The 25,362-nt window shown below is 45.5% G+C and overlaps 1 protein-coding gene across 1 annotated transcript in view; it reads left to right on the top strand.

Moving 5' to 3' along the window:
- Positions 1–25,362, top strand: part of CLTCL1 (clathrin heavy chain like 1) — a 166,144-nt gene that overhangs the window by 97,045 nt on the left and 43,737 nt on the right. The window contains exons 3-6 of the mRNA XM_063964797.1: positions 1,905–2,173; positions 4,848–5,009; positions 15,879–15,992; positions 16,210–16,383. Coding sequence (XP_063820867.1) covers positions 1,905–2,173; positions 4,848–5,009; positions 15,879–15,992; positions 16,210–16,383 — 719 coding nt within the window. The remainder of the gene's footprint in view (positions 1–1,904; positions 2,174–4,847; positions 5,010–15,878; positions 15,993–16,209; positions 16,384–25,362) is intronic.

A 25,362-nucleotide genomic window follows, 5' to 3' on the forward strand; every position in this document is an offset into this window, starting at 1 on the left:
GCTTTGTGCTTACTATGATTTAGAGTTAAGTACCCTGTCCTGAGTTGTGGGGGATGTCTAGGTTCTAGCACGGAGTCACTCAGCAGGTGAAGTTTGGCTGGGACATGTTGCTGCATTGCTTCAAATGTAGGGTCTCTCCTGTGCCTGCTGTTTTCTGGGACTGAGCCACATTCCATGGAGTACTCTTAATATAAAGTCTTTTTAAGTTTAGAAGACCTGCAGGGAAGAGCTGCTGGGATTAATTCTTTATGCGTCCTAAAGCTTCATGTGATATAGCTTAGTGCCAAAATGCATTGAATATATACTGAGGTTAAGCACTAACAAGCAAATGCTGGTAAGTAGTGATTTTTAGAGGACAGCTGAACTTATGTACATAATGCAGGTAAATTATGAAGCATTACTTTAAAGTGGAATAATGTGAGTGTTTTTGGGTTTACTCTTAACATTCCAATGTTTTCTTGGAGTCTCCTTCATCAGACAGACATTTGGCAAATGCCCACATGCCGGTGGTTATAGTGGAGAAATGTACCACATGTAGGTCACAGGCAAGAAGTTATAGGTCAGGTCCAGCATTAAGCAGCATAAGCTATGCACCAAAGCAGTGCTGGTTTTTATATGCACAGCATCCATTCACTGACGGTGATCACTTAACCGCAACTTGGGAACAGCAGAGGGCAGACTGCTTCAGCGAGGCACCGCCATAAGGGCAGGGCATATTTTGTCAATTTAAAATCAGGCAGGGTGTGGTGCACCATTGAAAGAGCCTAGCGGGAAGAGACGATGACCTATCCATACTTGTGAAATCATCAATTAAAAAGCAAACACTATTGGGTCTATGTACTAAGACTTGGAGAGAGATAAAGTGGACAGAGATAAAAGTACCAATCTGCTTCTAATGTCATTTTTCAGAGACAGCCTGTAACATGGCAGTTAGGAGCTGGTTGGCTTATACTTTATCTCCGTCCACTTTATCTCTCTATGGCCTAGATTTATCAAGCCTTGAAGAGTGATAAATTGCACAGTGATAAAGTACCAGCCACTCCGCTCCTAACTGCCATGTTACAGGTTGTGTTTTAAAAATTATAGTCAGAAGCTGATTGGTTGGCACTTTATCACCGTGCAATTTATCGCTCTCCAAGGCTTGGTACATCTGAGCCTTGGTTACATACCATCCATTGCTGAATAGCATCCTTTTAGTTGCCACAACTTGGCAACTTTTGTAACAGATACCTTACCAAATAGAAAACCCACTTTTTTACCCATGTTTTAGATGGTAAATTCTGTTAAGGACTGGCATGCATTTAGCTGTGGAATGCACGCCGCATGTAAAAAAATATATATCTTTTGTACGTCGTCCTGTATGTAAAATGGAATGTATTTATATGGGATGCGGTCAAGATCCCGCCAGACGGAATTCCCGGCGGTCGAAATACCGACACCGGAATCCCGACCGGCACAATCCTGACATATTCTCCCTCCGTGGGTGTCCACGTCACCCATAGAGGGAGAATAAAATAGTGTGCCGAGCGTAGCGAGGCACCGTGCCCACAGCGTGGCGAGTGCAGCGAGCCCGCAAGGGTCTGCGTTCCGCTCGCCACCCTTGTCGGGATTCTGCTGGTCGGGATTCCGGTGTCGGTATTTTGACCGCCGGGATTCCGTCCAGCGGGATTTCGTGCTGGCCCCATTTATATTACAGATAGCACACCTTGGCAGTGTTATTACTGTGATTTGGTTTCATGCAACAAGTTGTACTGAGTGCTGACATTCTAAGACAAGTGATTGTTATCTTCATGGACCATTCTCATGTTCATTGTGTGACTGGGTTTAGACCATCTCAAAAGAAAAAAAATATATTTTTTTTTTTAATGTTAATAGCTATTATGGTGGATTTTCTCATATTCTAGCTGGAAAAACCCTTCAGATCTTTAACATAGAAATGAAGAGCAAAATGAAGGCTCACACCATGTCAGAGGAAGTCCTATTTTGGAAATGGATATCAGTCAATACAGTTGCTCTGGTGACGGAGACAGCAGTCTACCATTGGAGCATGGAGGGGGACTCCCAGCCACAGAAAATGTTTGATCGCCATGCAAGCCTTGCTGGCTGCCAAGTCATCAATTACAGGACAGATGAGCAACAGAAGTGGCTTCTTCTAATTGGCATCTCTGCTCAGGTATGCATAGGTGTCCTGTATGAACGGTGACAAATGGTTCCCTAGGGGGAAAATAAAGAAACTGTGTGTGTGTGTGAGCGCTACAGGCACCTCCTAGTGAAACTTGGAAATACATTTAAGGAGATATCAAATGCACATGTACCATGTGAATAACCCATAGTATTGGCTTGGGTATAACTCCTTTAACTGTGATCTTTGAATAGGTGTAGCAAATCTCGGACTTCAAACGTTTTAGGAGCTTCAAAGCTTATACGGGTCTATTCATGAAGCAGTGGGAAGAGTAGAGAAGTGAGCCAGTGGCAACCAATCAGCTTTGAAGCAATGTTAATTTTGTTGATGAAAATTTTGACAAAGTATTCGTCGAGTACAGTTTAGGACTAAAATGAAAACGAAGACCCACTGACTAAATCTTAACTAAAACAAAGCAAAAAAAGCGACTTAGACTAAAACTGAATTGAAAATCCTTGTCAAAATTAAAACTGAAAAATAGGGTTTTACATTTTTAAAGAACATTTATGTGTTAGATATTTGCAGAAAATTCCCTGCTGTGATGGAAATATGATTGTGGATTGCACTGTTTGTTGTAACAAACTTAAGGCATTCATTTGTATATGATTATGACATGGGAATACTATGGTTAAGTCAGACACCGTATGTAACACATTCTCGGCCTACTAAGCCTACATTACTAAACACAAAGGGGGGAACTGAAATGTTCTAATAGGAAAAAACAGACACCAAACTGACTTTTCAAACATTTGAATTCCCCTCAGTGTTTAGTAATGTCGGCTGGGGGAGAATAGTATGCTACCTCATGGAGATTTTCGAGAAATGTTCTTCATCAAAATCCATTACAGTATCACTGAACTGCAAAAGTTATGACTAAAATTCGACTAAAATAAAAATGATGATCCACTGACTAAATCTTTCCTAAAATGAAGCAAGAAAAAAAAAAGACTAAAATGTGACTTCAAACTAACGATAATGTTAAGTTAGCAACAAAGACAGAAACTAAATTGAAAATCCTTGTCAAAATTAAGTGCTTTGAAGTAACACTTATCAAGTGCATTCTATAAAATTATACATAGCAGCTGATTGGTTGCCATGGGCAACTTCTCCACTTGCCCACTTATCTACTCTTTTCACTGCTTCATGAATAGACCTAAATCAAGTTCAAAATAATATAGTATAATACGTTTAAAAATTACATTTACTCCACAAAAGGATAAAATATTAAGCATACATTTAAGAGAGTGCACAATAGTTTAGTGCAAATACATCTTATCTGAACAACTGAAGCAATGTAGCCAGAGGAAAGGAAGGGGCATCCTGATAAAGTGCAGGCATCTTGGGAAATACTTTGGAAGGTGACTGCTATGGGACTGATTCTGTTTCAATTGAATCTCTGAGCACAGACGCAGCGTGTGTTTTTACATAAAGTGCACGTGCAGATATGTCTGTCCTATGCTGAGTCAGATGGAACTTGGACAGATATATGGATGTGTCCTCTTATAACTTTGCACTCGTTGCAGGCTGTATTTCCGGGTATATCGTATGGTAGGGCTCCCACTACACAGAAAGCAGATTCCTTAGTTGCAGATGCAGGCAGCGGGGGAGCAATGCTCCCGCTACTCATAAGAGGAAGGGCAGCTGGCGGAGGTCAGTCAGCAAGGGTAGCAGAAAGCTATGCTCCCACTAACCGTAGTTTTTTTTTTTACTAGTACTCGGTGGTGATAGAGGGAGCATGTGTATGCACGCACCTGCGACTAATAGTAGCAGAACAATGGGGAGCTGTTGCTTGCTGGAGGCGGAAGCATGCATAGCAGCAGTGCCAGGGTAGGCCTCCTACGCAGCAACATTATAAGAGGACACATCTGAATACTGTGTGATTACACAGAACCTCTGTGACTTGTGGGGGATTCTGAGTAGTGCACACGGGGAAGGGAACCCGGTTTTCTGGCTTGTCTCTTGCATCTAGCAGTGGGGCTGGTGCCAGTACCTCTACTAATGACTGTTGCTTTCCACTTGCTGGTGTGGGGACGCCCACTTACGGAATTTTGCATAAGGTAGTAAATCAGGCTTTGTGGATGCCCGAAACTACAGTCACTTTGTGCTTGACTCAGAATCAACCCCTATGTGAGCCGTCAACAGTCCCAATTGGCCAGATCTCTTCTCGTTTCCTCACTTGTGTGTTCTACAATCGGGTGTGTATCGTTTTACTGGCAGCAGGGATCTCGGCCGCAAAATGCCATCGGGGAGGGGGGGTGGAAGAAGACCCTTGCGGGCTCACTGTGCTTTCCGTGCTGCAGGATCGGTGGCGATCTGCGGTCGCCGCGAGTTCTATTCCCACACTATGGATGGGACACCCGCGAGTGGGAATAGTCCCTGTTGGTCGGCATGCCGACCGTCGGGATTGTGAAGGGGCGCGATGTAGGGGGAGGTTATGTGACTGGCGGTCTCCGGTCACATAAGTACATCCCCTACAATCAGACAGTGCTCAGCCGTGTGTGTGAAATTCTGTTGTGATTTTGCGTGTTAGAAACTGTTATCTTAAGCCATATCGCTAATCTTTAGCTTCTGTCTAATATCTGAAGAATTTTTTAGGAAACTATTTATGAACAAGTTGTTTCTAGTGTTTATTTAGTGTTGTTCACATTTCTTTTATCTTTTCTAGCAAAGCCGTGTGGTTGGCGCAATGCAGCTGTATTCAGTGGATAGGAAAGTCTCTCAGCCCATAGAGGGACATGCCGCAGCTTTTGCTGAGTTTAAGATTGAGAGAAATTCAAAACCTTCAACTCTCTTCTGCTTTGCTGTGCGTGGTCAGGCTGGTGGCAAAGTAAGTGACCCTGAAGAGCTACTCCTGCATGCAGTCTGCATCATTATAATGGTATCAATGCCCATCCACCAGCAGATCATCCCTTTATATACTCCTTATTGTAAATATGTTCCCACACCTAAAGTATTTTAAGCAAGTAGTGGACAAACCCATTATACCAGTCTCTGAAACATGAGTCAAATGTGGGATATCTGCAATGCTTACACCTATGGTATTGTCTGCTTTGTTCCTCTAATGATTGAAACTCAGTGTTATTGTACGTATATCCGTATTACCAACTAGACTAGTTAATTCTCTATTTTTGCATTTTTGTTAATGCCATAATAAGACCAATGTATGGAAGTCTTTAAATTTTATAGGTGTCATGTTCAATAATTTTGTTTTTGTTTTTATAGAATGTTTATTGAAATCATCAGTGGTATAACTAGAAGTTAATACAGGAGTGTGGGTTTCTGGAGACTAGTGTTATTAGTAAAACAAAGCAAAGGGTATGTACCATTATAGGTAGTGGCAACGACAGAATACAGGTTAGAGCTCTCAGCCCTACAAGTTGACTAGAGCAGTGGTTCTCAAACTGAGAAATCAATTATAAAACTGTCCCACTTTGTGTGTTACAGATACCTTAGTACAGTGGTTCTCAAACTCTGTCTTCAGGACCCCACACAGTGCATGTTTTGCAGGTAACCCAGCAAGTGTACAGGTGTATTAATTACTCACTGACACATTTTAAAAGGTCCACAGGTGGAGCTAATTATCTCACTTGTCATTCTGTGAGGTGACCTGCAAAACATGCACTGTGTGGGGTCCTGAGGACCGAGTTTGAGAACCTGTGGAGTAGAGGATGATTGAGGAAGGGAGGCCAAAAGAGCCCGAATGTTGTAAAAGGGCGCAGTGGAGTTTTTTTAATGTGGTTTTGGGATTTCTTCCACAAAGCTACTATTTCAGAGGTTCTCATACGCAGTCCTCAAGGCACCCCAACGGTCCAGGTTTTAGGTATAGCCATGGATCAGCACAGATGGTTAAATCAAATTGACTGAGGTGCTAATTAAGTCACCTGTGGCCAAGCATGGATATACTTAAAATCTGGACCATTGGAGTGCCTTGAGGACCGTGTTTGGGAAACCTCTGTGCTATTTGGTAGGCCACTGCACTAATTATGTGTTTAAGTATTCCATAGAGGTGTTTGGGGTTGTCTATGGTAGATGAGTGCACAAAATATTTTTGTGTATGACCACAAAAACCGAATATGATTAAATAGCATTTAATATTACAACATTTTCAGTATTTTTATATAAGTGAACAAACATATTAAAATGGCATATAGCAGAGGTTCCCAAATCGGGCCTCAAGGTACCCTTAAGGTCCAGGTTTTAAAGATATCCATGGTTAATTCAAATTGAGGTACTGATTAAGTCACCTGTGCCAAGCAATTATTTGCAAATAAGTATCTGAAATAAAAAGGGTATAAAACAGAATCTGAGAAGCCACTTTTTTTGTGTCTCTGGTCATTGGAGAGGGTAGACAATCTATAATAGTTTTCATGATCTTTAAACTCACCGATTTTCTACCACCAATCACCCCACTCCTCTTCCTTGTGAATTAAGGGAAAGAGGGGTGTCTGTGTGAGATTGGGTTTTGTGACCTTGAGTTACAGAAATATAATTTTACCTTAAATCACTATATCACAATCTCCTGCACATTTGCATTGGGGAAACTACTCTCACTGTAGCTCAGTGGTGGGCAACATGAAACAACACATCCCAGCATGCCCTTCCACAGGTTTGCTCTTAGGGCACACTAAAACTGTGAAAGAGCATGCTGGGATGTATAGTTCCACAGTATCCTATATAGGGCTAGCATTTAAGTTTAATATATTAGTGCCTCTTTGCACTGTTTGTTAATAGTTTTAATGGTCATATCTTAGATGGTGTTTTATATAAAACCATCTAAAGTATTTAAATAATGGAAAATATTGCTGTGATGTATTCCACCTCCCACAGGAATATATACAGTACATGATCTGGGATAATATAGCCCTTATCTTGATATTGTGATTTTAATCTGTTATCCTGGCATTTGTAACATCTGAGATTAAAGCCCCCAACTCTGGGTCAGGACATATGCATTACTAGTTACACCAAGTTGATCTCATATTATATACTTTCCATAGTCTTTCTAATGATTGCTGCATTAAAAACATCGGGCAGACTCGCACAGAAACCGAGGATTCCTGCAGTTTGCAGGCTATTACTTTTACCCCTGTGCCTGGCACATAAAGTATAACACCATAATGGGTCTGTTTCATGCTGTTGCTGCCAAATTTGTGATTTTTGTAGTTATAAATGTGCAAAAAATATCCTGAGTCAGCAGCCAACGCAACTTGTATTGAGATGACCACTGGAGCTGTCGCATACACATATGCAGCATCGTACGTGGATCATGCAAACATAGACTCCCTGAATGAGTGTATGCTCGCGCTGCATTTGTGCCTTAACTGAGACGTTATCTGCGTGTGGAATTGCCTGAACACGTCGCTGTCACTCCCAGTTAAAACCCACAAAACAGTCACTTGCGAATGAATTCTCAATGCGCCTGTAATGGAAATTCAGTTGCTGCATTTGCGCACTGCAGCTGGGGAGCATGGGCAGACCACCAATAATGGCTGAACATCGTAATAGCATGTAACTATGAATCGGGACCAATATCACTATACTGATGACACAATTCCTTACTAGAAGTACTCTCAGCATGTACTGGATGTGCTCAGAAGCTACTTCACCTGCAGCTGGCACTGCTATCAGGCCTCATTGGGTGCTTCCTGTTAGTATGTGTGAGCAGTACTGTAAAGGATGTAGTTGTGCTGAGTAAATACCTTTCTCTAACGTCCTAGTGGATGCTGGGGACTCCGTCAGGACCATGGGGATTAGCGGCTCCGCAGGAGACAGGGCACAAAAGTAAGCTTTTAGGATCACATGGTGTGTACTGGCTCCTCCCCCTATGACCCTCCTCCAAGCCTCAGTTAGGTTTTTGTGCCCGTCCGAGCAGGGTGCAATCTAGGTGGCTCTCTTAAAGAGTTGCTTAGAAAAAGTTTTTAGGTTCTTTATTTTCAGTGAGTCCTGCTGGCAACAGGCTCACTGCATCGAGGGACTTAGGGGAGAGAAGTGAACTCACCTGCGTGCAGGATGGATTGGCTTCTTAGGCTACTGGACACCATTAGCTCCAGAGGGAGTCGGAACACAGGTCTCGCCCTGGGGTTCGTCCCGGAGCCGCGCCGCCGACCCCCCTTGCAGATGCTGAAGATTGAAGAGGTCCGGAACCAGGCGGCAGAAGACTTTCAGTCTTCATCAGGTAGCGCACAGCACTGCAGCTGTGCGCCATTGTTGTCAGCACACTTCACACAGCGGTCACGGAGGGTGCAGGGCGCGGGGGGGGGGGCGCCCTGGGCAGCAATGTATAATACCTGTATGGCGAAAAATACATCACATATAGCCCTTGAGGCTATATGGATGTATTTAACCCCTGCCAGATATCACAGACTCCGGAGAAGAAGCCCGCCGAAAAGGGGGCGGGGCCTATTCTCCTCAGCACACAGCGCCATTTTCCCTCACAGAAATGCTGGTGGGAAGGCTCCCATGCTCTCCCCTGCACTGCACTACAGAAACAGGGTTAAAACAGAGAGGGGGGGCACTGATTTGGCGATATGAATATATATTAAAATGCTATAAGGGAGGAACACTTATATAAAGGTTGTCCCTGTATAATTATAGCGTTTTGGTGTGTGCTGGCAAACTCTCCCTCTGTCTCCCCAAAGGGCTAGTGGGTCCTGTCCTCTATCAGAGCATTCCCTATGTGTGTGCTGTATGTCGGTACGTGTGTGTCGACATGTATGAGGAAAATGTTGGTGAGGAGGCGGAGCAAATTGCCTGTAATGGGGATGTCACTCTCTAGGGAGTCGACACCGGAATGGATGGCTTATTTATGGAATTACGTGATAATGTCAACACGCTGCAAGCCGGTTGACGACATGAGACGGCCGGCGAACAAATTAGTACCTGTCCAGGCGTCTAAAACACCGTCAGGGGCTGTAAAACGCCCATTTACCTCAGTCGGTCGACACAGACCCAGACACGGACACTGATTTCAGTGTCGACGGTGAAGAAACAAACGTATTTTCCTTTAGGGCCACACGTTAAGGGCAATGAAGGAGGTGTTACTTATTTCTGATACTACAAGTACCACAAAAAAGGGTATTATGTGGGATGTGAAAAAACTACCTGTAGTTTTTCCTGAATCAGATAAATTAAATGAAGTATGTGATGATGCGTGGGTTTCCCCCGATAGAAAATTATTGGCGGTATACCCTTTCCCGCCAGAAGTTAGGGCGCGTTGGGAAACACCCCTTAGGGTGGATAAGGCGCTCACATGCTTATCAGAACAAGTGGCGGTACCATCTACAGATAGGGCCGTACTTAAGGAGCCAGCTGATAGGAGGCTGGAAAATATCCTAAAAAGTATACACACACATGCGGGTGTTATACTGCGACCAGCGATCGCCTCAGCCTGGATGTGCAGAGCTGAGGTGGCTTGGTCGGATTCCCTGACTAAAAATATTGATACCCTTGACAGGGACAGTATTTTATTGACTATAGAGCATTTAAAGGATGCATTTCTATATATGCGAGATGCGCAGAGGGATATTTGCACTCTGGCATCAAGAGTAAATGCGATGTCCATATCTGCAAGAAGATGTTTATGGACACGACAGTGGTCAGGTGATGCAGATTCCAAACGGCACAAAGATGTATTGCCGTATAAAGGGGAGGAATTATTTGGGGTCGGTCCATGGGACCTGGTGGCCACGGCAACTGCTGGAAAATCCACCGTTTTTTACCCTAAATCACATCTCTGCAGAAAAAGACACCGTCTTTTCAGCCTCAGTCCTTTCGTCCCTATAAGAGTCATATCTGCCCAGGGATAGAGGAAAGGGAAGAAGACTGCAGCAGGCAGCCCATTCCCAGGAACAGAAGCCCTCCACCGCTTCTACCAAGTTCTCAGCATGACGCTGGGACCGTACAGGACCCCTGGATCCTACAAGTAGTATCCAAGGGGTACAGATTGGAATGTCGAGACGTTTCCCCCTCGCAGGTTCCTGTAGTCTGCTGTACCAATGTCTCCCTCCGACAGGGAGGCAGTATTGAAAACAATTCACAAGCTGTATTCCCAGCAGGTGATAATAAAATTACCCCTCCTACAACAAGAAAAGGGGTATTATTCCACACTATATGGTGGTACTGAAGCCAGAAGGCTAGGTGAGACCTATTCTAAATCTGAAATATTTGAACACTTACAAAGGTTCAAATCCAGATGCAGTCACTCAGAGCAGTGATAGCGAACCGGGAAGAAGGGGACTATATGGTGTCCCGGGACATAAGGGATGCTTACCTCCATGTCCCAAAATTTGCCTTTCTCACCAAGGGTACCTCAGGTTCGTGGTACAGAACTGTCACTATCAGTTTCAGACGATGCCGTTGGATTGTCCAAGGCACCCCGGGTCCTTACCAAGGTAATGACCGAAATGAGGATTCGTCTTCAAAGAAAATGGACGACCTCCTGATAAGAACAAGGTCCAGAGAACAGTTGGAGGTCGGAGTAGCACTATCTCAAGTAGTTCTACGACAGCACGGGTGGATTCTAAATATTCCAAAACCGCAGTTGTTCCGACGACACGTCTGCTGGTCCTAGGGATGATTCTGGACACAGTCCAGAAAAAGGTGTTTCTCCCAGAGGAGAAAGCCAGGGAGTTATCCGAGCTAATCGGGATCCTCCTAAAACCAGGAAAAGTGTCAGTGCATCATTGCACAAGAGTCCTGGTAAAAATGGTGGCTTATTACGAAGCGATTCCATTCGGCAGATTTCACGCAAGAACTCTTCAGTGGGATCTGCTGGACAAATGGTCCGGATCGCATCTTCAGATGCATCAGCGGATAACCCTATATCCAAGGACAAGGGTGTCTCTCCTGTGGTGATTACAGAGTGCTCATCTTCTAGAGGGCCGCAGATTCGGCATTCAGGATTGGATGCTGGTGACCACGGAGGCCAGCCTGAGAGGCTGGGGAGCAGTCACACAGGGAAAAAATTTCCAGGGAGTGTGATCAAGTCTGGAGAATTCTCTCCACATAAATATACTGGAGCTAAGAGCAAATTTATAATGCTCTAAGCTTAGCAAGACCTCTGCTTCAAGGTCAGCCGGTATTGATCCAGTGGGATAACATCACGGCAGTCGCCCACGTAAACAGAAAGGGCGGCACAAGAAGCAGGAGGGCAGTGGCAAAACTGCAAGGATTTTTCGCTAGGCGGAAAATCATGTGATAGCACTGTCGGCAGTGTTCATTCCGGGAGTGGACGACTGGGAAGCAGACTTCCTCAGCAGGCACGACCTCCACCCGGGAGAGTGGGAACTTCATCGGGAAGTTTTCCGCATGATTGTGAACCGTTGGGAAAGACCAAAGGTGGACATGATGGCGTCCCGCCCGAACAAAAAACGGGACAGGTATTGCGCCAGGTCACGAGACCTTCAGGCGATAGCTGTGGACGTCCTGGTAACACCGTGGGTGTAACAGTCGGTGTATGTGTTCCCTCCTCTGCTACTCATAACCAAGGTATTGAGAATTATAAGACGTAGAGGAGTAAGAACTATACTCGTGGCTCCGGATTGGCCAAGAGGGACTTGGTACCCGGAACTTCAAGAGATGCTCACAGAGGACTTATGGCCTCGGGAGCTAAGAAGGGACTTGCTTCAGCAAGTACCATGTCTGTTCCAAGACTTACCGCGGCTGCGTTTGACGGCATGGCGGTTGAACGCCGGATCCTAAGGGAAAAGGCATTTCGGAAGAGGTCATACCTACCCTGGTCAAAGCCAGGAAGGAGGTGACCGCACAACGTTATCACCACATGTGGTGAAAATATGTTGCGTGGGTGAGGCCAGGAAGGCCCCACGAAGAAATTTCAACTAGGTCGATTTCTGCACTTCCTGCAAACAGGAGTGTCTATGAGCCTCAAATTGGGGTCCATTAAGGTTCAAGTTTCGGCCCTGTAGATTTTCTTCCAGAAAGAATTGGCTTCGGTTCCTGAAGTCCAGACGTTTGTCAAGGGAGTATTGCATATACAGCCCCTTTTGTGCCTCCAGTGGCACCGTGGGATCTCAACGTAGTGTTGGGATTCCTCAAATCATATTGGTTTGAACCGCTCAAATCTGTGGATTTGAAATATCTCACATGGAAAGTGACCATGCTGTTGGCCCTGGCCTCGGCCAGGCGATTGTCAGAATTGGCGGCTTTGTCTTACAAAAGCCCATATTTAATTTTCCATTCGGACAGGGCAGAACTGCGGACTTGTCCCCAGTTTCTTCCTAAGGTGGTGTCAGCGTTTCACCTGAAACAACCTATTGTGGTGCCTGCGGCTACTAGGGACTTGGAGGACTCCAAGTTGCTAGACGTTGTCAGGGCCCTGAAAATATATATATATATACATATATATATAAGATTTTACTTACCGATAAATCTATTTCTCGTAGTCCGTAGTGGATGCTGGGGACTCCGTCAGGACCATGGGGATTAGCGGCTCCGCAGGAGACAGGGCACAAAAGTAAGCTTTTAGGATCACATGGTGTGTACTGGCTCCTCCCCCTATGACCCTCCTCCAAGCCTCAGTTAGGTACTGTGCCCGGACGAGCGTACACAATAAGGAAGGATCTTGAATCCCGGGTAAGACTCATACCAGCCACACCAATCACACCGTACAACCTGTGATTTGAACCCAGTTAACAGTATGATAACAACGAAGGAGCCTCTGAAAAGATGGCCCACAACAATAACAACCCGATTTTTGTAACAATAATTATGTACAAGTAATGCAGACAATCCGCACTTGGGATGGGCGCCCAGCATCCACTACGGACTACGAGAAATAGATTTATCGGTAAGTAAAATCTTATTTTCTCTAACGTCCTAGTGGATGCTGGGGACTCCGTCAGGACCATGGGGATTATACCAAAGCTCCCAAACGGGCGGGAGAGTGCGGATGACTCTGCAGCACCGAATGAGAGAAACTCCAGGTCCTCCTCAGCCAGGGTATCAAATTTGTAGAATTTTACAAACGTGTTCCCCCCTGACCACGTAGCTGCTCGGCAAAGTTGTAAAGCAGAGACCCCTCGGGCAGCCGCCCAAGATGAGCCCACCTTCCTTGTGGAATGGGCATTTACAGATTTTGGCTGTGGCAGGCCTGCCACAGAATGTGCAAGCTGAATTGTACTACAAATCCAACGAGCAATAGTCTGCTTAGAAGCAGGAGCACCCAGCTTTTTGGGTGCATACAATATAAACAGCAAGTCAGACTTTCTGACTCCAGCCGTCCTGGAATTATATATATATATATATATATATATATATATATATATATATATATATTTTTCCATCATGCTGTGTGTACAGATCTAATATAGTCAACTGATAGTAGAATGGAACTTAGGGCCTGATTCAAAGATGGACGCTATTTGCTAATGCCACAGGAGGCGTATGAGGACAAAGGACTTCATTCAGTAAGGGTTGCAAAATTTGTGAATCACAATCTGGACAGTTATCTATCGAATGACTGCGAATGTGCAGCATTCGCATCGCGCACATGCGAGTAAAAATATCCACAGAAATTGCGTATACATCGTGATCGTAATGCAGCCGCTGTTTGACTGACGGGAAGCCAGCGTTTCTAGGTGGAAACCTGCTGTTTTCTGGGTGTGTCTGAAAAAACGCAGGACTGCCCAGGCGGTTTTAAGGAGAATCTCTGACGTCAGCGATGACCACTTCCAGCCTCTTGCATTGCAAGAATTGTGGTCAACTCTTGCCTGATGCAGATGGGAAAAATCTTCGATGTTCCGGTATAATGCGTATGATTTTGCTATCAGACCGTATATTGCGATGCATTCGCAATTTCTGCAATAGGCGTTGCGATCCTTACTGAAGAAGGTCCAAAATATTCCCACTGACAGCATTGCAGATCTAAGTGCTGCGCCCGAAGAGACAGCATCCGATCATAATCACGCCCATCGGATGTCTGAGTGAGCCTAAGGCTACTTAGAATGGCCATCTCAGCTCCATAGCCAGGGGCTAGTAAATATGTGGCAAAAGACTCGTATACTATACAGTGGCCTTGCCATTCCCAGATAATGGGGCTGACACGCCTGTCTTCGGAAAAATGCTGGCTGTCTAAACTCAGTCCACTGCCCCCAAACGGCGACAGCCTGTCACTCATATTGCAGCTTAAGGGGCACAGAGTCCAACGACGCAGGACCCGATCTGCACAGTACCGTAAACATCGGAGATGAACTGAGACCATCTGTCTGTGTATATCTCTGATTCAGGCCCTTCAGAACAAGTTAACATTTTCATTGTATTGCTTCCAATGGATGTTTTATATACAGATGTGTACACCATCATTGTTGCTGTAGTTACATTAAGCAGCCCTTCTAGTTGAGCCTAGTCATAAGTGCGTTTACTAACGCCGACCGTATTTTTGTGCATTTTTTCCCCCTGAAAATGCGTTTTACTAGCATAAGCATGACTATGCTGATGATAATGATATACGACATGACTATATTCTGTGTACGACTGCATATAAACGGCTACGTTAAGTTTTTTCCTTTGTTTTACGATGCAAATAAGGCATGTTTTCTGGAAAAAAGACACTGCGCTGGCCAAGTCGGGAGCTAGTGGCTCTCATGCACCCTGTTTGCGGCAACTCATTGTGTACGGAGGCTAGATGAGGAAGGACGCGTCTGTTGCTCTTACATTAGCTTGCATGAATTTACAATGCTACGGTTTACTCATTCACATCCATCCCCTGCCTAGTGGGCAATTTAATTCCTTACCACAGGCAAACACATACATTTGCACCGCAATAAATGGTGGCAAACTGCTCTAATAAAGCTGGTAACAATCCTCAGGTGCTGCGGGAGGGGGTTACTCTAGACAAGAAAAACAAAAGGGATTTTTCCCACGCACTCTGCTGGCTGTTAGTAAGAAGAACTATATACTATGTAATAATAGAAAATGTAGAGCTCTTCGTTACATATGTTTTGCAAAAGATATGATAAGCCTCCAGGCCACTTCACGGCTGCTCTATTACAGGAGGTCCCTAACTAAGCATAAGTCCAGAGCTTGGACCCCACAAAGTCGGCTCAGGCCCGACCACCCACGCACTAGAACCCATTTGCACCCACCCATGCACTAGAAAATGGCAGAACAGTTTTTTTCTCCTTTTTGGTTTATAACTTTGAGTTGCTAAGTGTAAATTCAATTGCCTAATTGTTAGTGATGCTTATTTCCTTTGTTTCGTTGTAAAAGAGACATTATGATATTTAATCAATCCTTAATGCTTTATTTTAAACAAAATACTTATCACCCTGATATATCGATCTCCACATGATCTCGATCTCCACATTTACCTAAAAAATAGTTTATTATTATAGAATGATACCACTGTATCGCTCTGCTGTGTTTTCGCAATAAACTTTGGTTCTGAGATAAGAGTCAGACTGTAAGGGGAGTAGGCAGAGGTACAATGTTATTCTTATGGAATACTTCTGAAACTACTTAATTTTTTATTTCCGAGCGCAGTCTATTGAACAGATAGCTGGCATGGGTTCTATCTTGAATCTCTGGCATTTAATTTTTCACACTTATGTAGTTTTGTTGCCTGTTTGCAATATGACATGTCTTCTCTAATATGGTTCTGCCTGGTTGTATTCTGTGTACAGATAATGCATAAGATTAGCTTGCAATCTGTGTAACCAGGTGTTTGCATTACTCCCTCCAGCTACACATCATAGAGGTTGGACAACCTGCTAATGGAAACCAACCTTTCACTAAGAAGGCCGTGGATGTCTTCTTTCCCCCTGAAGCTCAGACAGACTTCCCTGTGGCTATGCAGGTAAAGTGCATTATGGGTCTTCCTTAGTTTGGTCATTCTGCACCCACAATTCCTTCTTGCACTATTTTATGAGTGAAACCAGAATATCTTTCTTGAACTTTCCACTGTTAAAATGTAACCAGGGTAGTAATTGTTATGCTGTATCTTTGTTTTACTGGGAAAGTAACTATTTTAGAATTTCTCTTGACTTTTATCTCTCCATTTTTTGCGTGTACAGATCGGCGCCAAACATGGGGTTATCTATCTAATCACAAAATATGGGTACATCCACATGTATGACCTGGAGTCTGGCGCCTGTATTTATATGAACCGCATCAGTGCTGACACCATCTTTGTTACTGCCCCTCATGAACCTACCACGGGAATCATTGGAGTGAATAAGAAAGGCCAGGTACGGATATTAGTACTTCATTAATATTGGCATATGTATCTCAGAAATAGTACTCTGCTGATATCTGCAGCAGTATTCTCTTGATTATCAGAAAATCTTGGAATATGACACCATAACAAAACCAGTGAGTGAGTGTGATTTGCCACTTGGTTTTCCTATAATTTTGCCTTATCTACTTGGTCACAGAAATCTATGAGGCTGGTTCCAATAAGTAAGGTCAAGACCTCTCTCGTGTGTAATGTTCTCTGTTTCATTCTAAATTTCCGCCAGGGCACAGCAGATATACCACTGCTTCCCCCACGCCCATTAGTAGACTGCCCCTCATATCAGTCATACTGTCCAAACATCGGCTGTAAGATGGTCATGAGGCCATGGTGGGAATCGACCCCATGACCTCATTGCTGTGAGGCAGTGATGCTAACCATTACACTATCCGTGCTGCCAATCCTGGAAATATGGTCAAACATTGAGGTGCGTAGTATAATCAGATTCCTGCATCTAAAGGGCACATTAGCAGCTGATATTCATTGCCAGCTTGTCGAGGTGTATGGTGATAATGTCATGTCACAGAAAATAAGAATTTACTTACCGATAATTCTATTTCTCGTAGTCCGTAGTGGATGCTGGGGACTCCGTCAGGACCATGGGGAATAGCGGGCTCCGCAGGAGACAGGGCACATCTAAAAAAGCTTTTAGGTCACATGGTGTGTACTGGCTCCTCCCCCCATGACCCTCCTCCAAGCCTCAGTTAGGTACTGTGCCCGGACGAGCGTACACAATAAGGAAGGATCTTGAATCCCGGGTAAGACTCATACCAGCCACACCAATCACACCGTACCACTTGTGATCTGAACCCAGTTAACAGTATGATAACAAAACGAAGTAGCCTCTGAAAAGATGGCTCACAACAAGAATAACCCGATTTTTTGTAACAATAACTATGTACAAGCATTGCAGACAATCCGCACTTGGGATGGGCGCCCAGCATCCACTACGGACTACGAGAAATAGAATTATCGGTAAGTAAATTCTTATTTTCTCTAACGTCCTAGTGGATGCTGGGGACTCCGTCAGGACCATGGGGATTATACCAAAGCTCCCAAACGGGCGGGAGAGTGCGGATGACTCTGCAGCACCGAATGAGAGAACTCCAGGTCCTCCTTAGCCAGAGTATCAAATTTGTAAAATTTTACAAACGTGTTCTCCCCTGACCACGTAGCTGCTCGGCAAAGTTGTAATGCCGAGACCCCTCGGGCAGCCGCCCAAGATGCGCCCACTTTCCTAGTGGAGTGGGCCTTTACAGATTTAGGCTGTGGCACGCCTGCCACAGAATGTGCAAGTTGGATTGTGCTACAGATCCAACGTGCAATCGTCTGTTTAGACGCAGGAGCACCCATCTTGTTGGGTGCATACAATATAAACAGCAAGTCAGACTTTCTGACTCCAGCCGTCCTAAACTATATATATATATATATATATATATATATTTTTAGGGTCCTGACAACGTCTAGTAACCTGGAGTCCTCCAAGTTCCTAGAAGCCGCAGGCACCATAATAGGTTGTTTCAGGTGAAAAACCTGACACCCCCTTAGGAAGAAAACTGGAGACGAGTCCCAGTTCTGCCCTGTCCGAATGGAAAATTAAATATGGGCTTTTGTAAGACAAAGCCGCCCATTCTGACAATCGCCTGGCCGAGGCCAGGACCAACAGCATGGTCACTGTCCATGTGAGATATTGGTCAACAGCATGTTCACTTTCCATGTGATATATTTCAAATCCACAGATTTGAGCGGTTCAAACCAATATGATTTTAAGGAATCCCAACACTATGTTGAGATCCCACGGTGCCACTAGAGGCACAAAAAGGGGTGTATATGCAATACTCCCTTGACAATCTGGACTTCAGGAACTGAAGTCAATTCTTTTCGGAAGAAATTCTATAGGGCCGAAACTTAAAACCTTAAAGAACCCCAATTTTAGGCTCAAAACACTCCTGTTTTCAGGAAGTGTAGAAATCGACCTAGTTGAATTTTCTTCGTGGGGCCTTCCTGGCCTCACCCACGCAACATATTTTCACCACATGTGGTGATGACGTTGTGCGGTCACCTCCTTCCTGGCTTTGACCAGGGTAGATATGACCTCTTATGGAAATGCCTTTTTCCTTCAGGATCCGGCATTCAACCGCCATGCCGGCAAACGCAGCCGCGGTAAGTCTTGGAATAGACATGGTACCTGCTGAAGCAAGTCCCTTCTTAGCTCCCCAGGCCCTTAGTCCTCTGTGAGCATCTCTTGAAGTTCCGGGTACCAAGTCCCTCTTGGCCAATCCGGAGTCACGAGTATAGTTCATACTCCTCTATGTCTTATAATTCTCAATACCTTGGTTATGAGAAGCAGAGGAGGGAACACATACACCGACTGTTACACCCACGGTGTTACCAGGACATCCACAGCTATCGCCTGAAGGTCTCATGACCTGGCGCAATACCTGTCCCGTTTTTTGTTCGGGCGGGACGCCATCATTTCCACCTTTGGTCTTTGCCAATGGCTCACAATCATGCGGAAAAACTTCCCTATGAAGTTCCCACTCTCCCAGGTGGAAGTCATGCCTGCTGAGGAAGTCTGCTTCCCAGTCGTCCACTCCCGGAGAGAACACTGCTGACAGTGCTATCACATGATTTTCCGCCTAGCGAAAAATCCTTGCAGTTTTTTCACTGCCCTCCAGCTTCTTGTGTCGCCCTTTCTGTTTACGTGGGCGACTGCCGTGATGTTATCCCACTGGATCAATACCGGCTGACCTTGAAGCAGAGGTCTTGCTAAGTTTAGAGCCTTATAATTTTGCTCTTAGCTCCATCTATGTGGAGAGAATTCTCCAGACTTGATCACACTTTCCTGGAAATTTTTTTCCCTGTGTGACTGCTCCCCAGCCTCTCAGGCTGGCCTCCGTGGTCACCAGCATCCAATCCTGAATGCTGAATCTGTGGCCCTCTAGAAGATGAGCACTCTGTAATCACCACAGGAGAGACACCCTTGTCCTTGGATATAGGGTTATCCGCTGATGCATCTGAAGATGCGATCCGGACCATTTGTCCAGCAGATCCCACTGAAGAGTTCTTGCGTGAAATCTGCCGAATGGAATTGCTTCGTAATAAGCCACCATTTTTACCAGGACTCTTGTGCAATGATGCACTGACACTTTTCCTGGTTTTAGGAGGATCCCGATTAGCTCGGATAACTCCCTGGCTTTCTCCTCTGGGAGAAACACCTTTTTCTGGACTGTGTCCAGAATCATCCCTAGGAACAGTAGACGTGTCCTCGGAAAAGCTACGATTTTGGAATATTTAGAATCCACTCGTGCTGTCGTAGAACTATTAAAGATAGTGCTACTCCGACCTCCAACTGTTCTCTGGACCTTGCCCTTATCAGGAAAGCGTCCAAGTTTCTTTTAAGAAGAATCATCATTTCGGCCATTACCTTGGTAAAGACCCGGGGCGCCGTGGACAATCCAAACGGCAGCGTCTGAACTGATAGTGACAGTTCTGTACCACGAACCTGAAGTACCCTTGGTGAGAAGGGCAAATTTGGACATGTAGGTAAATGTCCCTGATATCCAGTGACACCATCTCGTCCCCTTCTTCCTGGTTCGCTATTACTGCTCTGAGTGACTCCATCTTGATTTGAACGCTTGTATGTAAGTGTTCAAATATTTCAGATCTCACCGAGCCGTTTGGCTTCAGTACCACAATATAGTGTGGAATAATACCCCCTCCCTTGTTGTAGGAGGGGTACTTTGATTATCACCTGCTGGGAATACAGCCTGTGAATTGTTTCCAATACTGCCTCCCTGTCGGAGGTAGACGTTGGTAAAACAGACTTCCGGAACTTGTGAGGAGGAGACGTCTCGAATTTCCAATGTACACCTGGGATACTACATGTAGGATCCAGGAGTCCCCTTGCGAGTGAGCCCCCTGCGTGCTGAAACTCTTGAGATGACCCCCTACCGCACCTGAGTCCGCTTGTACTGCCCCAGCGTCATGCTGCGGACTTGGCAGAAGCTGTGAAGGGCTTCTGTTCCTGGGAATGGGCTGCTTGCTGCAGTCTTCTTCCCGTTCCTCTACCCCTGGGCAGATATGACTGGCCTTTGCCCGCCTGCCCGTATGGGGACGAAAGGACTGAGACTGAAAAGACTGTGTCCTTTTCTGCTGAGATGTGACTCGGGGAACAAAAGGTGGATTTTTCAGCTGTTGCCATGGCCACCAGGTCCGATGGACCGCCCCTTTATACGGCAATACTTCCATGTGCCGTCTGGAATCTGCCTCACCTGACCACTGTCGTGTCTTCGTCTGGCAGATATGGACATCACATTTACTCTTGATGTCAGAATGCAAATATCCCTCTGCGCATCACGCATATATAGAAATGCATCCTTAAAATGCTCTATAGACAATAAAATCTTGTCCCTGTCAAGGGTATCAAAATTTTCAGTCAGGAAATCCGACCAAGCCCCCTCAGCGCTGCACATCCAGTCTGAGGCGATTGCTGGTCGTAGTATAACACCAGTATGTGTGTATATACTTCTTAGGCTATTTTTCAGCTTCCTATCAGCTGGCTCCTTGAGGGCGGCCGTATCTGGAGACGGTAACGCCACTTGTTTTTATAAGCGTGTGAGCGCCTTATCCACCCTAAGGTGTGTTTCCCAACTCGCCCTTACTTCTGGCGGGAAAGGGTATACCGCCCATAACTTTCTATCGGAGGAACCCCACGTATCATCACACACTTCATTTAATTTATCTGATTCAGGCAAAACTACAAGTAGTTTATTCACACCCTACAAAATACCCTTATTTGTGGTACTTGTAGTATCAGAAATAGGTAACACCTCCTTCATGCCCTTAACATGTAACGTGTGGCCCTAAAGGAAAATACGTTTGTTTCTTCACCGTCGACACTGGAGTCAGTGTCCGTGAGGTAAATGGGCGTTTTTACAAGCCCCTGACGGTGTCTGAGACGCCTGGACAGGTACTAATTTGTTTGCCGGTCGTCTCATGTCGTCAACCGGCTCGCAGCGTGTTGACATGATCACGTACTTCCACAAGTAAGCCATCCATTCCGGTGTCGACTCCCTAGAGAGTGACATCACCATTACAGGCAATTTGCTCCGCCTCCTCACCAACATTTTCCTCATACATGTCGACACACACGTACCGACATACAGCACACACACAGGGAATGCTCTGATAGAGGACAGGACCCACTAGCCCTTTGGGGAGACAGAGGGAGAGTTTGCCAGCACACACCAAAATGCTATAATTATACAGGGACAACCTTTATAAAAGTGTTCCTCCCTTATAGCATTTAATATATATTTATATCGCCAAATCAGTGCCCCCCCCTCTCTGTTTTAACCCTGTTTCTGTAGTGCAGTGCAGGGGAGAGCATGGGAGCCTTCCCCTCAGCCTTTCTGTGAGGGAAAATGGCGCTGTGTGCTGAGGAGAATAAGCTCCGCCCCCTTTTCGGCGGGCTTTTTCTCCCGGTTTTTAAGAACTGGCCTGGGTTAAAATACATACATATAGCCTTAATGGCTATATGTGATGTATTTATTTTGCCAATAAGGTACTTATATTGCTGCCCAGGGCGCCCCCAGCAGCGCCCTGCACCCTCCGTGACTAGGTCAGTGAGCCGTGTGACAACAATGGCGCACAGCTGCAGTGCTGTGCGCTACCTTCATGAAGACTGTGAAGTCTTCTGCCGCCTGTTTCCGGACCTCCGTTCTGCCGTCTTCTTCAGCGTCTGTAAGGGGGATCGGCGGCGCGGCTCCGGGACGAACCCCAGGCTGACCTGTGTTCCGACTCCCTCTGGAGCTCAGTGTCCAGTAGCCTAAGATCCCAATCCATCCTGCACGCAAGTGAGTTGGAGATCTCTCCCCTAAGTCCCTCGTTGCAGTGATCCTGTTGCCAGCAGGAATCACTGAATGAAACCTAAAAAAAAAAAAAAAAAAAACTTTTCTAAACAGCTCTTTAAGAGAGCCACCTAGATTGCACCCTTCTCGGACGGGCACAAAAACCTAACTGAGGCTTGGAGGAGGGTCATGGGGGGAGGAGCCAGTACACACCATGTGACCTAAAAGCTTTTTTAGATGTGCCCTGTCTCCTGCGGAGCCCGCTATTCCCCATGGTCCTGACGGAGTCCCCAGCATCCACTAGGACGTTAGAGAAACAGGTTTAATAATGGTGGGACAGACGTTCAAGATGAGCAACGAACCGGCTGGCAAAGCACATCTACCACAGATGACAATTTGTGCCGCACTGAAGGTCTGATTCAGGAGGTCAGACGCATTCCCGTTAGTGATATTGATGACAAACTGAACATCTCAGTGGGTACTGTGCACAACATCGTTCAGGTGCTTGGCACTGATTCCTTCTATGCCAGGATAGATTCCTTAGCGTACTACTGGTCCAAATGTTTTGCCAAGTATGGGGACTATATGGAAAAAAATTATCTGTACCAAGGTCATACTATTGATTGTACGTATATATGTACGAGTTCAATAAATTTATGCAAAGAGAGGTCTGGTTTCCTAATTTATTTGAAACACTAATGCAACTTCTTCACCAAGGAATGCAGTCTGTGGCTGGCCATAAGGGAGCAAGCTTGGGTCTTCCTGCCTCTTCCAAGTAGTAGCTGAAAACATATGGTGCCTGTGTTCCCCAGCCTTCTCGCTAGCACACACCTCTTAGCACTTACTCTACGTGACAGTGATGCAAAACGCATATGTGTATGTTTTATAAATATTTGAGGTAAATATTTTGGATTGTACTAATGTGACTGTGGGACTATGTAAAGAATGAAGCTAATATGTTGCAGGTATTAAAAGTATTTGTTGCCATTCAATTCTGTCCTGGAAAAATAACATAATTGTTCCCAGACAGGAATTTTCTGTGGTTTGTAAACATACACTTACATTAAATACTGTGCATAAAGATTTAAAAAGCAAAGGGGAGTCACAGCATTATGACTACACCAAGTATAATGATGCATCTGTTTCACTGGAAATACTTTATTTCTCTGACGTCCTACTGGATGCTGGGGACTCCGTAAGGACCATGGGGAATAGCGGCTCCGCAGGAGACTGGGCACAAAAGTAAAGCTTTAGGACTACCTGGTGTGCACTGGCTCCTCCCCCCATGACCCTCCTCCAAGCCTCAGTTAGATTTTTGTGCCCGAACGAGAAGGGTGCACACTAGGTGGCTCTCCTGAGCTGCTTAGTGAAAAGTTTAGTTTTAGGTTTTTTATTTTCAGTGAGACCTGCAGGCAACAGGCTCACTGCATCGAGGGAATAAGGGGAGAAGAAGCGAACTCACCTGCGTGCAGAGTGGATTGGGCTTCTTAGGCTACTGCAGAGGTTCCCAAACTGTGTGCCGTGGCTCCCTGGGGTGCCTCGGGACACTTGCAGGGGTGCCTTGTGTTGGTGGTCCAGGACCAATTCAAATTATTCATGGTCAATATAATAGGCAAAACCAGTGCTGGTGGCTGCCAGTCATAAAATATGTGGCCAAACAGAAGCAAATCTTGTCCCTCACCACACAACTGACCCTAAAGATGACATATAAACACGATCTACTTAATGTAATATTTCTTTATAAATTTCTCAATAAGAAATTTTTGGCCTAGGGGTGCCGTGAAAACAATTCTGATATTCTAGGGTGCCGTGATTCAAAAAAGTTTGGAAACCACTGGGCTACTGGACACCATTAGCTCTAGAGGGATCGAACACAGGCCCAGCCATGGAGTCCGGTCCCGGAGCCGCGCCGCCGGCCCCCTTACAGAGCCAGAAGCAAGAAGAGGTCCGGAAAATCGGCGGCAGAAGACATCCTGTCTTCACCAAGGTAGCGCACAGCACTGCAACTGTGCGCCATTGCTCCTCAGCACACTTCGGTCACTGAGGGTGCAGGGCGCTAGGGGGGGGCGCCCTGAGCAGCAATAAAAACACCTTGGCTGGCGAAAATACATCACATATAGCCCCCAGGGCTATATGGATGAATTTTAACCCCTGCCAGAATACACAGAAAAACGGGAGATAAGGCCGCCGAGAAGGGGGCGGAGCCTATCTCCTCAGCACACTGGCGCCATTTTCCCTCACAGCTCCGTTGGAGGGAAGCTCCCTGGCTCTCCCCTGCAGTCACTACACTACAGAAAGGGTTAAAAAAGAGGGGGGCACTAATTAGGCGCAGTATTAAAAATACAGCAGCTATAAGGGGAAAAACACTTATATAAGGTTATCCCTGTATATATATATATATATAGCGCTCTGGTGTGTGCTGGCAAACTCTCCCTCTGTCTCCCCAAAGGACTAGTGGGGTCCTGTCCTCTATCAGAGCATTCCCTGTGTGTGTGCTGTGTGTCGGTACGTTTGTGTCGACATGTATGAGGAGGAAAATGATGTGGAGACGGAGCAAATTGCCTGTAATAGTGATGTCACCCCCTAGGGGGTCGACACCTGAGTGGATGAACTGTTGGAAGGAATTACGTGACAGTGTCAGCTCTGTATAAAAGACAGTGGTTGACATGAGACAGCCGGCTACTCAGCTTGTGCCTGTCCAGACGTCTCATAGGCCGTCAGGGGCTCTAAAGCGCCCGTTACCTCAGATGGCAGATACAGACGCCGACACGGATACTGACTCCAGTGTCGACAGTGAAGAGACAAATGTGACTTCCAGTAGGGCCACACGTTACATGATTGAGGCAATGAAAAATGTTTTACACATTTCTGATAATACGAGTACCACCAAAAAGGGGTATTATGTTCGGTGAGGAAAAACTACCTGTAGTTTTCCTGAATCTGAGAAATTAAATGAGGTGTGTGATGATGCGTGGGTTTCCCCCGATAACAACTGATAATTTCTAAAATGTTATTGGCATTATATCCTTTCCCGCCAGAGGTTAGGGTGCGTTGGGAAACACCCCCTAGGGTGGGTAAAGCGC

The sequence above is a fragment of the Pseudophryne corroboree genome, chromosome 1 (genome assembly GCF_028390025.1).
Source record: "Pseudophryne corroboree isolate aPseCor3 chromosome 1, aPseCor3.hap2, whole genome shotgun sequence".
NCBI classification, from domain to species: domain Eukaryota; kingdom Metazoa; phylum Chordata; class Amphibia; order Anura; family Myobatrachidae; genus Pseudophryne; species Pseudophryne corroboree.